Source organism: Galendromus occidentalis, unplaced genomic scaffold (assembly GCF_000255335.2).
Source record: "Galendromus occidentalis unplaced genomic scaffold, Mocc_1.1 scf7180000077485, whole genome shotgun sequence".
Classification (NCBI taxonomy): domain Eukaryota; kingdom Metazoa; phylum Arthropoda; class Arachnida; order Mesostigmata; family Phytoseiidae; genus Galendromus; species Galendromus occidentalis.
In genome coordinates this window covers 1,740,970-1,754,278 of record NW_003805473.1, presented here as the reverse complement: position 1 = coordinate 1,754,278, position 13,309 = coordinate 1,740,970, and the positions used below count along the sequence as shown (strand labels likewise).

At 51.4% G+C, this 13,309-nt stretch overlaps 2 protein-coding genes across 2 annotated transcripts; one reads left to right on the top strand and one right to left on the bottom strand.

Moving 5' to 3' along the window:
• The first annotated feature begins 547 nt into the window (after window positions 1-547).
• On the top strand, window positions 548-2,427 carry LOC100898940 (high mobility group protein I). Its single transcript, XM_018640490.1, has 3 exons — window positions 548-591; window positions 1,729-1,824; window positions 1,971-2,427. The coding sequence occupies exons 2-3, from the start codon at window positions 1,729-1,731 to the stop codon at window positions 2,136-2,138; spliced, it is 264 nt and encodes an 87-aa protein (XP_018496006.1). The 5' UTR covers window positions 548-591; the 3' UTR covers window positions 2,139-2,427.
• A 787-nt stretch (window positions 2,428-3,214) lies between these two features.
• Window positions 3,215-10,950, bottom strand: LOC100898651 (uncharacterized). The gene is made up of 18 exons (XM_003745894.2): window positions 10,903-10,950; window positions 10,544-10,790; window positions 9,534-9,666; window positions 9,360-9,426; window positions 9,077-9,271; window positions 8,854-8,980; window positions 8,603-8,749; window positions 8,410-8,513; window positions 8,145-8,293; window positions 7,864-8,003; window positions 5,066-5,198; window positions 4,883-4,955; window positions 4,598-4,792; window positions 4,382-4,508; window positions 3,997-4,143; window positions 3,807-3,910; window positions 3,538-3,683; window positions 3,215-3,401 (listed from the first exon to the last, which is right to left on the bottom strand). Exons 1-18 carry the CDS (start codon window positions 10,948-10,950, stop codon window positions 3,215-3,217), a joined length of 2,469 nt encoding a protein of 822 aa, XP_003745942.2.
• Between the last annotated feature and the right edge of the window lie 2,359 nt (window positions 10,951-13,309).

The window sequence follows — 13,309 nt, the reverse complement described above, 5'->3', positions numbered from 1 at the left end:
GGTCGCCCGTAACATCAGTCTTAACCACGACTTTCTATATCGTAGTTGGGAGCTGAACGCGATCGGACGTCGAATTCCGAATTCATCATGGCGCGCATCCTTTCCTTGCGTAGGGTTTCGCATCTATGCTCTCGCTTCTCATAGCGCGCAAGCAGCGACCTGCGACGACAGCAGCGATCGTTGTGCTCGTCGTCGTGGTGGTGTTGTTGATGGTGGTTCATGCTCTCTTTCGCGACGCAGGCGATGTCAGTCGGTGTTGACGCGAATCTTCAAATAAAATTATATAAATAGAGGGATCATTGCGCCGCACTCGGAGCAGGGCGATCGGGGGAATTATCGATCGAAATCCGATTCACTCCCGAGCAGCGATCGGAGTGCGACTATCAAGCTTCCTAGGGCCAGGAAAGTTCGTTGGGAACAAGTTGTGACGTCACCTCCGGTTTGGCGGCAATGCTTTCCATTGGTAGACAGAGGGCGCTGACTATCCAACGTAGGTCTCTTTCCCTCCCAGCGTCGCTTCGCTCTGGTGTTCTCGCGACCCAAAGCCGGTACCACAATTCAGTTGAGAGCCTCGACCAGCTACGCTCGAAGGTGAGTTTTAGTATTCGAAACAACAATCGTAGACTCAGGAAATCGCGGGGAAAAAATCCACGCGAAAGCGAACTCCATTCCGATGTGCCGCAGGATGCCGGCTGAGGAGGAGCGCCTCGCTCAATGTGCGGCGTTTGACGGCTAGACTTATCCGCAGCTGGCTGGCGGAGTAGCGAGCGAGCTGACATCCATGGGAGCTAGGCCTAAAGAATTTTTTTGGGCGTGAACGTATCGTTGCTTCCGCGAGCTGCACACATCAGCGAAGAGCTGAATTTACGCACTATCACCTCCAGCTGGTTCTGGTTCCGAGAGAAATTTTCCGACGAGTTGAAAAAATCTCGCAGGTCGCTATTTTATAAATAACCCGACAAGAAAATGGAGGTCGGCCGGGACTAGTCTCGCTACTACTCACAATGCTCAAGCTTGCTGTAACAACGCCAGCATTATAACAGGAAGTCTGGGAAAAATTCTGTTATTTTTTTCGATCGCATAGGTAAATTTTCCGTCAGAGATTCGATTGACAATCGATTTTTTTCGTGGGTTTTCCAATGTTTCCCGCGCGTTTCGCCGAATCTCGAGAAAATTTGCCATGACCGCGTCAGAGGTCAAACGCACCCCGGTCCAAGTACGGAAGACACAGGAGAACGTATTCGATCGGGAAACCTCATGTAGAAAAATCGCCTGCGCTCTCAAACCGAGTTTTGCGAAGCGCGCTTCGAGTTTAGCTAAGCTGTGTTTGGCTTCGGCGACCGTTGGCGCTTCTCGTGGTGGTGGTGCTGCTGCTGCTTCTGCAACAGCGAGCGCCGCTTCTTCTCCCTTCAAGCAAGCAAGCATACATATAGGCAGTCAGGCATTCGTGCAGGCTTTGGAGAGCGGACCTCTTCCATAATGGGTCCGATATCTGGGACGACGCTTACGCTTTGCTGTGGGAATGGAAAATCTCACATATAATGTCGTTCCAATTCTTTGGAATCCCCGAATTTGAGGAGTTTTCCCAACCTCGATAGGGTACTTTTCCTCTCGACCCCAATTCGTCGGAGGAGTCATGAGTACATATCGAAGATTCCCATTCCTCGGAAGATTTCGAGCCCGTTATCGGAGGCGTTCCATTCCTCAAATTTCGATTTTCGTCCTCAGATGTCTGATTCCGAAGTGCAGGAGAAGAAGAGCCGTGGTAGGCCCAAGAAGACCGAGGGAGAGAAAACCGCCTCCCCGGCCGTGAAAAAGAGCAAGGTAAGGAGTTCATACGATGCCCATCAAAAAATATAGTCCGAAAGAACTGAGACCTCGCATTCCTCTTTATCCCCTTACGTGCATGTTCAAGAGAATTTCGGAGACTTATCAGTGGAACGTCTAACAAGAGATTTTCGCCCCTATAGGTTGCTGCTGAAAGCAGCGCCAAGCGTGGCCGCGGCCGCCCGAAGGGCTCGATCTCAAAGAAGAAGAAGGCTTCCCCCAAGAAGGCTGCTGCAGCGGGCAAGAAGCGAGGACGCAAACCGAAGGCCGCCAAAGAAGAGTCCGACAACGCTGAAGACAACGACGAGTAAACTACGGATTTAGCTGCTGCTGTACCCAAACCATGATGAAGCAAGCCAGCCATCCAACCAAGTCCGCACGGTCAGCATGGAGAAATTTACCATGGTGGCCGTCGGTTGTATAAATATCAGTCGTGATCCAGAATTGACGGACCGCAGAACCATTCAATGACGATACCATTGTATTCCATTAATCAACTTTCACGCCAACTCGATACAACACTATTTGTACGCTAATTACACAATTGGACTAGCAGCGTGCTCTCATTTGAATAAATCTCATCTACTCCAAAGAACAAAAGCGTAATTTTTCGAGTCCGAGGACGCTCGCGGCCGACCTGGCTCCCGCGTATCTCGATGCTTAGTTCCTCCTTTTCTCCTGGTCGTCAGATTGTCCTGTTTCGCCCTTTCAGTTCCTCCGCTTCCTTTTGCTCCTTCATTTCTTCTGCTGTCTTCGACTTCTTTCCCCCCCCCCCTGTGAGGTGTCTCTCGACCCCCTCGCCTGTCGCATCTTCCATTCCTCGATGCCCAACTTCATCAATCCTCTACGGAACGCACGTCATGGAGGTCTCCTTAAGAACCTGATCGCTCTAGCCTTGTCGATCTCGACAGCGGTTTAAGGCAGAGAGAATGCGCAAGCTATATAGCATCGTCGTCTAGGCTTGACGCGTTTTCGAGCCGAGGAGCGATCAGGTGGTCGGACTGGTTCTTCGGGCGGAATAATGATGCAAGGCGGAGAATCGCACATACTTCTCGTCGCAGCTTCTCACTCCGTACCCCATAGCACTCGAGCGTAGATTCCACCATCGAGCTTGACTACTCTCCGTGCCTCTTCGTATTCCCAACAACGATACTTCGAGGCATGAAGTTGAAATTCATGCATGATTATTATTCGTCGAAAATCGAGGGGCCATTCGAGGATTCTCTCTGCGTCGATATTCGCGAAGCCATCCGAGGCCGAGGAAAGCCAACGATCCCGCTCTATACTCACTCTTACACGCCGGGAGGCTGCGACAAGTTCAAACATCCCGGCTTGGAGCGAGCGAGCGAGCGAGCTTCGCTAGAAGCGACGCACCGTACGAGTTTATTCAACCAAATATAGAGCTTAGGAATCCAGAAACCCCATCGGTCGCGGAACCCTGCCCAGGCTCATCAACGAACCGGATGGTTCCCCTGAAACCCCCCGGATAGCCAGAATACTTCGGTGTGGCGATTATAATCATGTCCTTCGTCGACGAGGTGATGTTTCTCTTCTCGAGATCGTTTGAGCAGAACCTGCGGAAATTGACTCAAGTTTGACGAATTCTAGCTCCCGCGTCAGGCGCGCGTCGGCGCTCTGGATGATAGCTACACGATAGCCGGGAATCAGGGCGGACTTTCCGTTGTTTCAAAGGGACAAATTGAGACTTGCATTCTTCCCTCGAAGAGATTAGACGTGCGGATCTCGACTCTTTCTCTCGGGCACTTCAAGCCAGAAAGAGGATTGCGGGGACTGATCCTTCGTCCTTGGAAGCTGAAGTCCGTGAACTCAATCTGAGGATATTTCCCGTTAGGGGCCTGCAAACAAAAAATCGGTTTACTCGGATTGCGGTCTCAAAGATGAAGTCCAAGAGAAATGAGAGGCACAGCCATATATGTTTCGGGCGGATTCTCGAAAGTCTTAGAATCCGGCATCCGTACCTGGATCCAGAATACGCAACCGCCGTCAGGGAATGTCGTGTACGGAGCATTCGGAGTCTGAATCGTTCCCTCGGATGTGATATTCCCTCCGCACTTTGGATAATCTGAGGAATCATGTCGGACTCATAAAATTTCCCTTTACGAAGACTCTCTCGATCATGATGAACGGTGCCTGACTAACGATATTCACCGTAGTAGCTCCGTTCGAGACGTAATTCACAACGATCTCCGGTTGCGTTCGGAGGACAAACGCAGCTGCAATTTCCGTTTTCTCCGAAGCGCTGGAAGAGGTAACCCTCATTCTCGCAGGTCAAACTCTCCCGGTTGGGACACTTCTCTGTAAGAGAGAGCATGTCATCGAGACCGATGCCGACCTGAAACCGGGTCCCACGAGCGCGCCCGTCGTTCCTGAGCAGTGCTGTGCGCCGTGTCCAGGACGCGGCGTGCGGTGCCATAGACTCAGTCCTTAAGCGCCATGGCGCGCCTCGGCGCTTCAGCATTGTGTCTATGGGACTTGCAATTCTCGGCGCACAGCTCTGTTCCTGATTGATGTTGGTCAAAAGGGAGGTCCAAACCTTCGCATCGGTACATAGCATTGGCCATTTTCCGATCGCGGAAAGACAGCTCCGAATTCCCGAGTGATAATTGTAGGAAAGGATCGAGAGTCACAATCGTATTCCTCTCAGCATCCGATTGGAATGCCTGCAATGAAGACAAGAGCTTCGCAGAGCGCACGACAACTTTTGATGAGAGATCCGATTCTCTGCGTGATACCTTCGATTTCGACGTACCCATTCTTGGTACTGCATCACGGACGAGTAGTCATAAGGCACTCCTTTGGGGTTGTCCGATGCCATCGTGAACTGATTGACCATGTTCGGTCTGACATTTTTCCAGAGGATTCTTATAAAATTATCGCGATCGCTGCGAGATTGCTCATGGAAGAATCCGATCGCATGCCCGAGCTCGTGGATCGCGGTTCCTTGCTGCGGCGATAAGCGTCAGCTGAGAAGGCGGTAGCTTATTGCAAGATCAGAGATCAAATGAAACGTTTGATAGAAACTCTTTCGACTCACACTGACACAACCCCGGCCGAGGTTAAGATCCTGACCGAGGATGCTCTGCATACGGCCCACCATCGAATAACAGCTGTAAGGGAATGTGTTATGGAGATTACAATAGATTTCTAGAAGGAGTCGGGTGCTCGGTCTCGTAATCGAATACCTCCATCGGGCCGCTCACAAGTAGCTCGAAATTACCCCGAACGATCGCCGCGAAAGTTTATGTAGTGCGACATTTGGAAGAATCCCGCAGGTTCAAATTTGAGACAGGTGTTGTCTTCCCAGTGCCTCATGGACTCTTTCAACACTCGACGATGACGGCTCGTCAGACCTGGAAGAAGTGTGCCTTGGGAGCTCCAGTATAAGCACCACATATGTACTCCAATTGCGTCAGAATGGTGACTTGGGGTAAGCGTGGAGGGAGGTGACCTACTGCGTCGTGTCAGCCCTGTCCAACAGGTCGTTCGCTACGTGAAAAGCTTTCACTGAAAGACTGAAGGCTTCGCGGGAAACAGATGGCCAACGGCAGGTCGGCTTGCCAACTCAAATGCTGGCCAGCCGGAACGGTCTCGGCCGGTGGAAATTCATTCGACCCGAGCGTCGAAGCACTGAGTGTCTGATCGCCGGAGCTGATCAAATCCTAGGCACAGAAGGGCTGATTGATGCCGCGGGCGAACTCCAAAGCGGTTCCTCCTCCGGAGCTGGGTGCGCCGTACCTGATTCTGGGGTGAACCAGACAGCCAATGATCTGGGCATCACCATGGGCTCTGCTCCTGTCGACGGATCCCTCAGGGCAGAGTTCCTTTGATTTGTGCCGCCAATCGTGAATTTTCCTGAGACAGCTGTAGTCGGACCTCACCTTGTTCAAGGGTTCCTGCGGAACTGGCACTGATCACTCCAGAAATAAGCCGGGTCGGCACTCAACCCCATATTTTGCTCTTTCCCGGAAGGCGTCTTCCTTCTGTCCGCGCATCGTGTGGTGCTCGAGTTCCCTATGAAGTCGGCAGCCCACGTGCCGCGAGTGGCGACTCCTTGACTGCGTCGTGATTTTCTAAAGCAGTAAGTATGCTTCGATGCCCCTCTTCGCTGATGCCAGGGGCGGACACCACCCGCCTTGCTCGTCGAGACGCTACAGAACGGAATGAGGAGTGCTCCATGAGCAGCAAGCGTGTAAGGGCTTGGACGTACTCCCCCCAAGTCCAGCACCGGGGAGTCTGCTGAGATCATGGGCGAGAAAACCGACGTAGAGATCATAAGTCACAAGAATCATTTTTCCACCTAGATCGATCACGCGACACATTCTAGGGGCAGACTCCTGGCGGGTTGCCCATCCGAAAAGGTCTTCGATGTTTCCAGCCGAAATCATCGACATGGAAAATTCGGGAGGACAGGAGCGCTCCACACGTGAGAAAGTCTGCTGGTGTACTGATGCCACTCGACGGGCCATTCCGGAATATTTCGCCAGCATTCTGGAGAATCCGCCGGATCGATTTCTTTCTGCCGTCCGACAATATTGGCTATCAGTAGCGGTTTTCCGCGGGAGACTCCGAGAGAAGGAACAGCATAGGCGGAATCCTGCTCAGAGCGCCCGGAAGGATGATGATCTACTCTCTACTCGAAGCCCTCAATTTAACCGCAGGAAATGATCTCCCTACATGACAGGTTTCTACCTAGGCGAGCAGTCAAGAAATCTCGTCCTCTGTCAGCTCAGCTGCTTACCTGGACCAAACCAGTAGGAGACGACTCCGTTAGGCCAACGACGCATCCGCTGAGTTAGAGAATCGAAATTAATTCCCTTCCTTGTGAAAGTCTCATTCAAGGGCACCACGATGTCTCCATCGAGAGTCACGAGCCCGAGATCAGTCAAATCTGGTATTTCGAAGGGTCGGTCAAACGGGTCGTCTTCCTCGAACTCGTCAGAGTCTTCCGTGATGTTCATTGACTTGCTCAGCTGAAAGAACTTTTGATTTTATGTGGGCATGAGATTCAATGATTGTCGCCCCCTGACGTATCTTGGTTCACCCCCCCCCCCGAATATTGATGATCGTCAAGAAAACCAGAGTTTCTGTGTGTTTGGAGGCGGGATAAAAGGCTTTTACTTCCGGGAGGGAGAATCGGAATGCCTCTAACACTCTAAACTGTTAGTGTGATAGCGAGCCGGATTCGAGGCGCTCATCAGAAAGTTTCTCTCAATGCAGATGCCGGGGGAACTTACCGCAAGCCCACCGACGACGTAAAAAAGCACTTCCGTTCTGCATCTCATCTCGAACACTTCTGTTCTCGCTCCTCCCCAGCAGACTCTATGTGACTTCCCGGGAACCCTTAACGTTGACCCTCATGGCCAAAAATCAAGATATATGCGGGTTGTTCATATGAGACCCTTGTTTTTGTTCGAGCAGGTCTATCGAGTGATACTGACTAGCGGAACAGAATCGTGCATCTGGTTCCCGCAGTGAACGGAAAATCACCGTCCATCATGTAGGGACGATTCCCATACTTCGAACGTCGGAACACCCCCACCCCGAATACTGAGAAATTGGTATTCATGGAACCGCGACGAAATCACACTGAGGAAATAATGTCGCAATCAAGTGCTCTACAAATTCATCATACACGTGGTGCACCGTCAAAATCGGCTCCTCCAGAGATACGAGAAGCCGGTCATGTAGACTTGCGATGGGAATATTTGGCCATCATCCATCGAAAATAAGCATGAATGGAGGCTCAAGTAGATACCCAGAACCCTCCTCCGCTACACATGTCACGACTTTTCGAGCGAATGACAGCCGAAAAAGCTTCGTCTTGGGGGAAAGAAACAGAATCAATGGACCATTGCGCGAATTCGTGTTTACTATATTAATGTCCTGGAAATATCTATGTCAAGTATCTTCAGTCTTCCCGTGAAGTTGGGAGACTCGTCCGGTCTTCTCTGAATCGAGGGAGACGGCTAGCTCAGCCGAAAATTTTCTCGAAGAGCCCGGGTCCCTCGGTGGTGCTTGCTACCTCTGGCTCATCGATGAAATGAACTTGTGCTATGAAACCTCCAGGGATGCCCGAATACTTGGGGCTGGCGATGATGATTATATCCCTTCCCGAAGAAGTCACATTCCTCTTATGGAGATCATCCGAGCAGTACCTGTTGCGTGGAGAAATTCATTAGGAGCATACGACACAACAACCCCCAAAGTATGTCGACGAGCGCGACATGTCCCTTGCTCCAGATGGAGCCGGGATCGTCGCGGACAAGTTTGAAGGATTCGAAGAGTATTCAGCTCACATATTGCCTTCGTAGAGACTCCTTGTCCGGATCTCGACTTTTTCGCGCGAGCATTTCAATTCTTTCCTCCATGGATAGACCGATTCGTTGTGACGATCTTCGAACTTGAAATGGCGAAACTCGACGGTGGGAAGCTTTCCCTCCGGTGCCTGCAACCGGGACGTGGTGTCTTGATCAGTTCGGGAATCAGAGAGCCCCTAGCTACATCTCTCAATTCTTCCCCATACGTGTATCTATTCGGCGCGACGCCAGTCGATGAGCATACCTGAATCCAGAAGACGCAGCCGCCGTCGGCGAAAACAGTTTTCGGAGCGTTCGGGGTCTGTATCAGTTCCTCGGACGTGATGTTCCCGCCACATTTCGGATATTCTGTCGATGAAACAGGCAAACTGAATTCCTCCAAATCTTCCTGCTCGACTAGAGCGATATGAAGCGCAGCATGTCATCCCATCGCTGACCGTAATATTCGCGATCAAGCAGTTCTTCGCATCTTTCCCCAGATGTGTTCGGAGGACAAACGCAGCTACAGTTCCCGGTCTGATTGTATCGCTGGAAAAGGAAGCCGTCGTTCTCGCACCTCAAGGTTCTCCGATTTGGACATTTCGCTGGAATGGAAGTTGGTTCACTTAGGGGGAATCGAGGACGTCGAACTCAATTCACACTCTCGGAATTCGTCGAAGGTGTTACTGTTCTGATCAGCTGTCCGTACCATCACAATCATACATTAGGTTGGCCAATCTCCGATCGCGGAAAGACAACACCTGATTTCCGAGAGATAATTGCAGAAATGGGTTGAGGGTCACAATTGTGTTCTTCTCGGAATCTGCTTGGAACGCCTGGATACAAGATTCCCCGGGTCATCCGAGTTGTGTCTCGCGACACGAAATCTAGTGCGCCGCTCCGGAGAATAATAATCGGGACCTCTAACGTACCCATTCCGGATACTGCATGATTGAAGAGTAGTCGTACACAACCCCTCGAGGATCGTCTCTGGCTTGCCTGAACTGCGGAATCATCCGCGGTTTCAAGTTTCTCCACAAAATCTTTATGAAATTATCGCGATCGCTCCGGGATTGCTCGTGGAAGAACCCAATGGCGTGTCCAATCTCATGGATGGCGGTCGAACGCTGCGGCGGAACGATAGCCGAAACTGATTGTGAGCAATTCAATGCCGCGACATATTTGTAACTACGCTGTCAATGCTCGAGAGCTTACGCTGACGCAACCTGAGCCGAGATTGATATCTTGGCGGAGTAGTCGACGACCGAGGGACGAGAAGCAGCTGGAAGATAGACGCTTAAGAGTTATTCGAGCGAGCATTTCCCCTAGACGAAAATTAGACGATTCGGGGCGACGACGATATCGATTCGGAATGCAAAAATCATCTACCCTTCGAGATCGCCGCGGAAGTGGATGTATTGGAATAGTTGATAGGGGCCAGCAACTTCGAAGTGCAGACACGTATTTTCCTCCCAGTGCTTAATGGCACCTCTGATCACCTGGATGTGTCGACCTGTCAAATCTGTAATGAATCGAGAGCTCATTCTTCCTCCGAACTCCACGGCCTGCCCATATCGATCGAACCAGCTCGCATCGTGATTCAGCACATTTACATTGCTGAGTATGCCCGGACTCCGAGGGACAGAACCTCATTCTAGAAACTGGGATTCTTGGGTCGGGCCGACATGACTGGGTTGATTGCCTCAGACCGTATTAGGATTCGCAGCCGGTGCTTGAAGCATCCGGAGAGCGCTCGACCGATTACGGCCGCAGCCGCAAAGCTGGAAGCTTCTGAGAAGAGTTCAGAAAGAGTCAGCGACGGAGACGACCCCACCGAGTACGAGGAGACCGCGTAGGCCTCGCAATATTCCGCCGAGGTTTCGTGTGGGGACCGCCACAAGGGACCCCATGGATTGGTGCCCCCCGACACAGGTTCCCTTCGCCACCCTCATCTCGGGTTAGCACAGAGAAAAAGCGAGCGTTCTCGCCGCTCTCTAGTTCTTGCGTCCCTGTCTCCCCGGCAGGAATGACGGAATCACGCCCGCAAGAAGCGCGAGACGCTGCTCCTCGATGGCATTGGGGCGACGCCGTCGCATCGTGAAGAATTCCATCGTTTTGAGGCGGATTCGGCGCTCGAGTCGAAGGCTTCGAGCAGCGCAGAGAACTGGGGCTGCGAAACCAAACCACAAGTCTCAGCAAGCTCATGGGAATCAACGTCCCGATTGTACAGCTACGTGATCGATTTCGAAAGCACGACTTGTAGAAGTCGCGGGATGCGTCTAACGACGTTATAAACTGCCGAATATTTTGGTGCAGTGGCACGCTTCGCGTTTTTGAGAACAGCATTCATCGGGTGATAAATTCCTCGATATTGCACTCCTTCACGCAACGCTACTCACCTCCAGGGAGCCAATAATGTACAGTTCCATTCGTCCATCTCGCGCTTCCGAATACCTCGTCGAAATCCATTCCCTTCCGCGCATGAATTCCCTCCGGATCTTCGCGGTCTAAGACAATGTCGCCCTCTAAGATCTCGTACTCGCTTTCGTTCACTTTCGGTATTATATACGGCCGGTAGTAGGGGTTATCTTCTTCGTACAATGCGGACTCGTCCGTGTCGTTGGTGACATTCATGGCTGAACTCGACTGGAAACATTAAGAATTTCGAGGACGCTTGATTTCAGTGTAAGAGATAAGCATTTCAATCGACTGGTATATTATCTTCAGAGTTCACCGATAGATTCGTCTCCTAACTCACAGGTAGGGCATATAAGAAGCAAAACAGTATTCCTGGGAAGAGCGTCATGCTGCCGAGCTGTTTCGGGGTATATCCAGGAATTAGATACTTCGCCCGTTAAGGGAGATCAGCATAGAGTGAGCCTGATACCTCAAAGCGATTTCAGGATATGTGTCGATGGATGTCGTCCATGATGCCATGGTGAGGATTTTGATACTTCTTCCGTAGGATACTCGGCCCCGGTCTGAGTACTCATCTCTCCAAGGTCTCCATTCTTAACGGTAATTCACCGATCCGCGTGGTGGGGATCGCACTGAATCAGTATAGCTCCGGATTTCCTTCTAGGCTCTCACCTTTTAATGTAAAGATGCTTTCTCAGACGACGGCTACTAAACTGTCTCAATGAAGGGCTCCTGCTAGTCGGTTCCTTTTTTCGAGATAAATCGGCTGCAGCTCCTCGACAACGCATCCCGAGATATCCGGGTCATTCCATGTTTCCCGCCGAGCGGGAGCCATGAATGAATGGAGTGCGATTCATCATCGGGTAACTATGGAACTGATTCTGGAAGGATCAGGGAGGATCAGGAAGAAGCATTCCCCTGCTTATGAATCTCCTTTACATAACTATCTCCGCTCATCGGGAGCCCAGTCCCGGATGGGCACGGAGTCCAAGGGCGGACTGAAGGTCAGCCAGAGGATCAGCGCCCAATCCGCGTCAAGACAGGAACGTCGAGTCACCTCGAGAAACTTCGCACTTGGAGAACCCTTGACGAGAGGAGCTTGCGCTTCAAAATTCGTAACCCATTCATTTGTATGATTCGCGGTCTTTCTCGATGGTTTCGACCTCGACAAAGATCTCATCTTCGGCTGGCGCGGGAGCGTGAGCGCCTCTGGAGACCTCATAACATCTTTCTTACTCGTCATCTTATCCGGATACCAAGGGGAACTCCAGGCTTGAGAGCATGGGGGAATGGGATACGATCGTGTATTCTTTTGTGTAGTGCCATGCCAGAGCTGTCTCGGAAGCTCAGTTCACAACATTTTCCGCGTTCAAACAGTATGGATTGGTGAAGCATCCGAAGATCTTTGCGCTCAGCCGCGGAATTCGCGGTCGTCAGCGAATCCGATTGTGGGCTGCCCGAAGGAAGGACGTCCGGCTGTCCCGAGCATAAACAGTCGAGGGCATCGGACACTTTCGTCGGCGAGTCACTACACGGAAGTTACCCTGCTCGCGTCAGAACAGAATACCTCAAGGGCGAGATGCCTCTGAGACCACGATGTGATCTATATCCGAATATTCCGATGCTCGGTACTAAGGGCCCAGTCCGATGACGACGATTGAACTCGAAGTCTTGTAGCACCGGGCGACAGCTGATCTGGCTGATCAATGCTGCGAGGCCATGTCTCGCGGATACTCTTGTAAGACACGAGTCCTCGATAGCCCGACGACTTCTTGACGGCAAGTCAGAGTCACTTGTGCGGCTCGTCGCGATCCGTCTCCAAGGGTTGGTGGCGAGGACATCTTGGAAATCATTGGTCCCCAATGCCCCCCGCCATCACTCGTGATACGCGTCTGATCAGGGCTCCGGAGATAATAGAGACATCTATTAGGTTATCCTCAGGTGCGCTCTATCAGACTGGAAGATCGATAAGTTTGAAGCTGTATGCATTTCATGCATATCCGATGAGCGCGGGCAACCCTCGGTTGCCTTCTGGACGTTTCTGAATGTCGACATTCTAGCTCTATATCGTTAGCTTTCTCTGATTGGGTAGAGTATCCCGGAGTCCATCACAGAACATAGCCTGTCCGGAGAGAGCTCGGGATTACAGTGGCCTTTGAGCGGAATTCATGAAGACTTCGGCAAATCATTAGGATATTAGCTCGTAGGCGGAGAGATGCCGAATATTCCGGTGCCGTGAATGTGGGGCATAACATATGTCCGGCGATATCACTTGGCGGATGAGAAAGAGACATATGAAAAGATGTTCCAAGATGCCAGGAATTCGAGAGTCGAACGCACGACCTTGCTGTCAGCATGAATTCATAGATCAGTTTTTTCACATCGAATCCTGTCTGTAAGGATGCGGATGAGACCCGGCGGAGAAGTACGTCGCCGGAAGATTTCCGCTCGTTGCTCGAGACTTCCGAATGCGCGACTTTGTTTCCATTCGGAAAAGAGCGAGAATCGAATGCGCCTAGGTTCGATTGGGTATCGTACCATCTTCGAGTTTCGAGAATTGTGAACCTCGAGTGATGAATTTGATGTGGTGATCGACGTAGAGCCAGAATGAGCACAGGGTCTGATGCGCTGCTCATACAGACGTCGGAGAAGTTGAGGAACTCCACTTTTACTTACCCTTATCGAGGAAACAATTCAGCCTTCCGGCTTCGAAAGCGACCGGCGAGTTTGGAGCGGATTTCACTGCA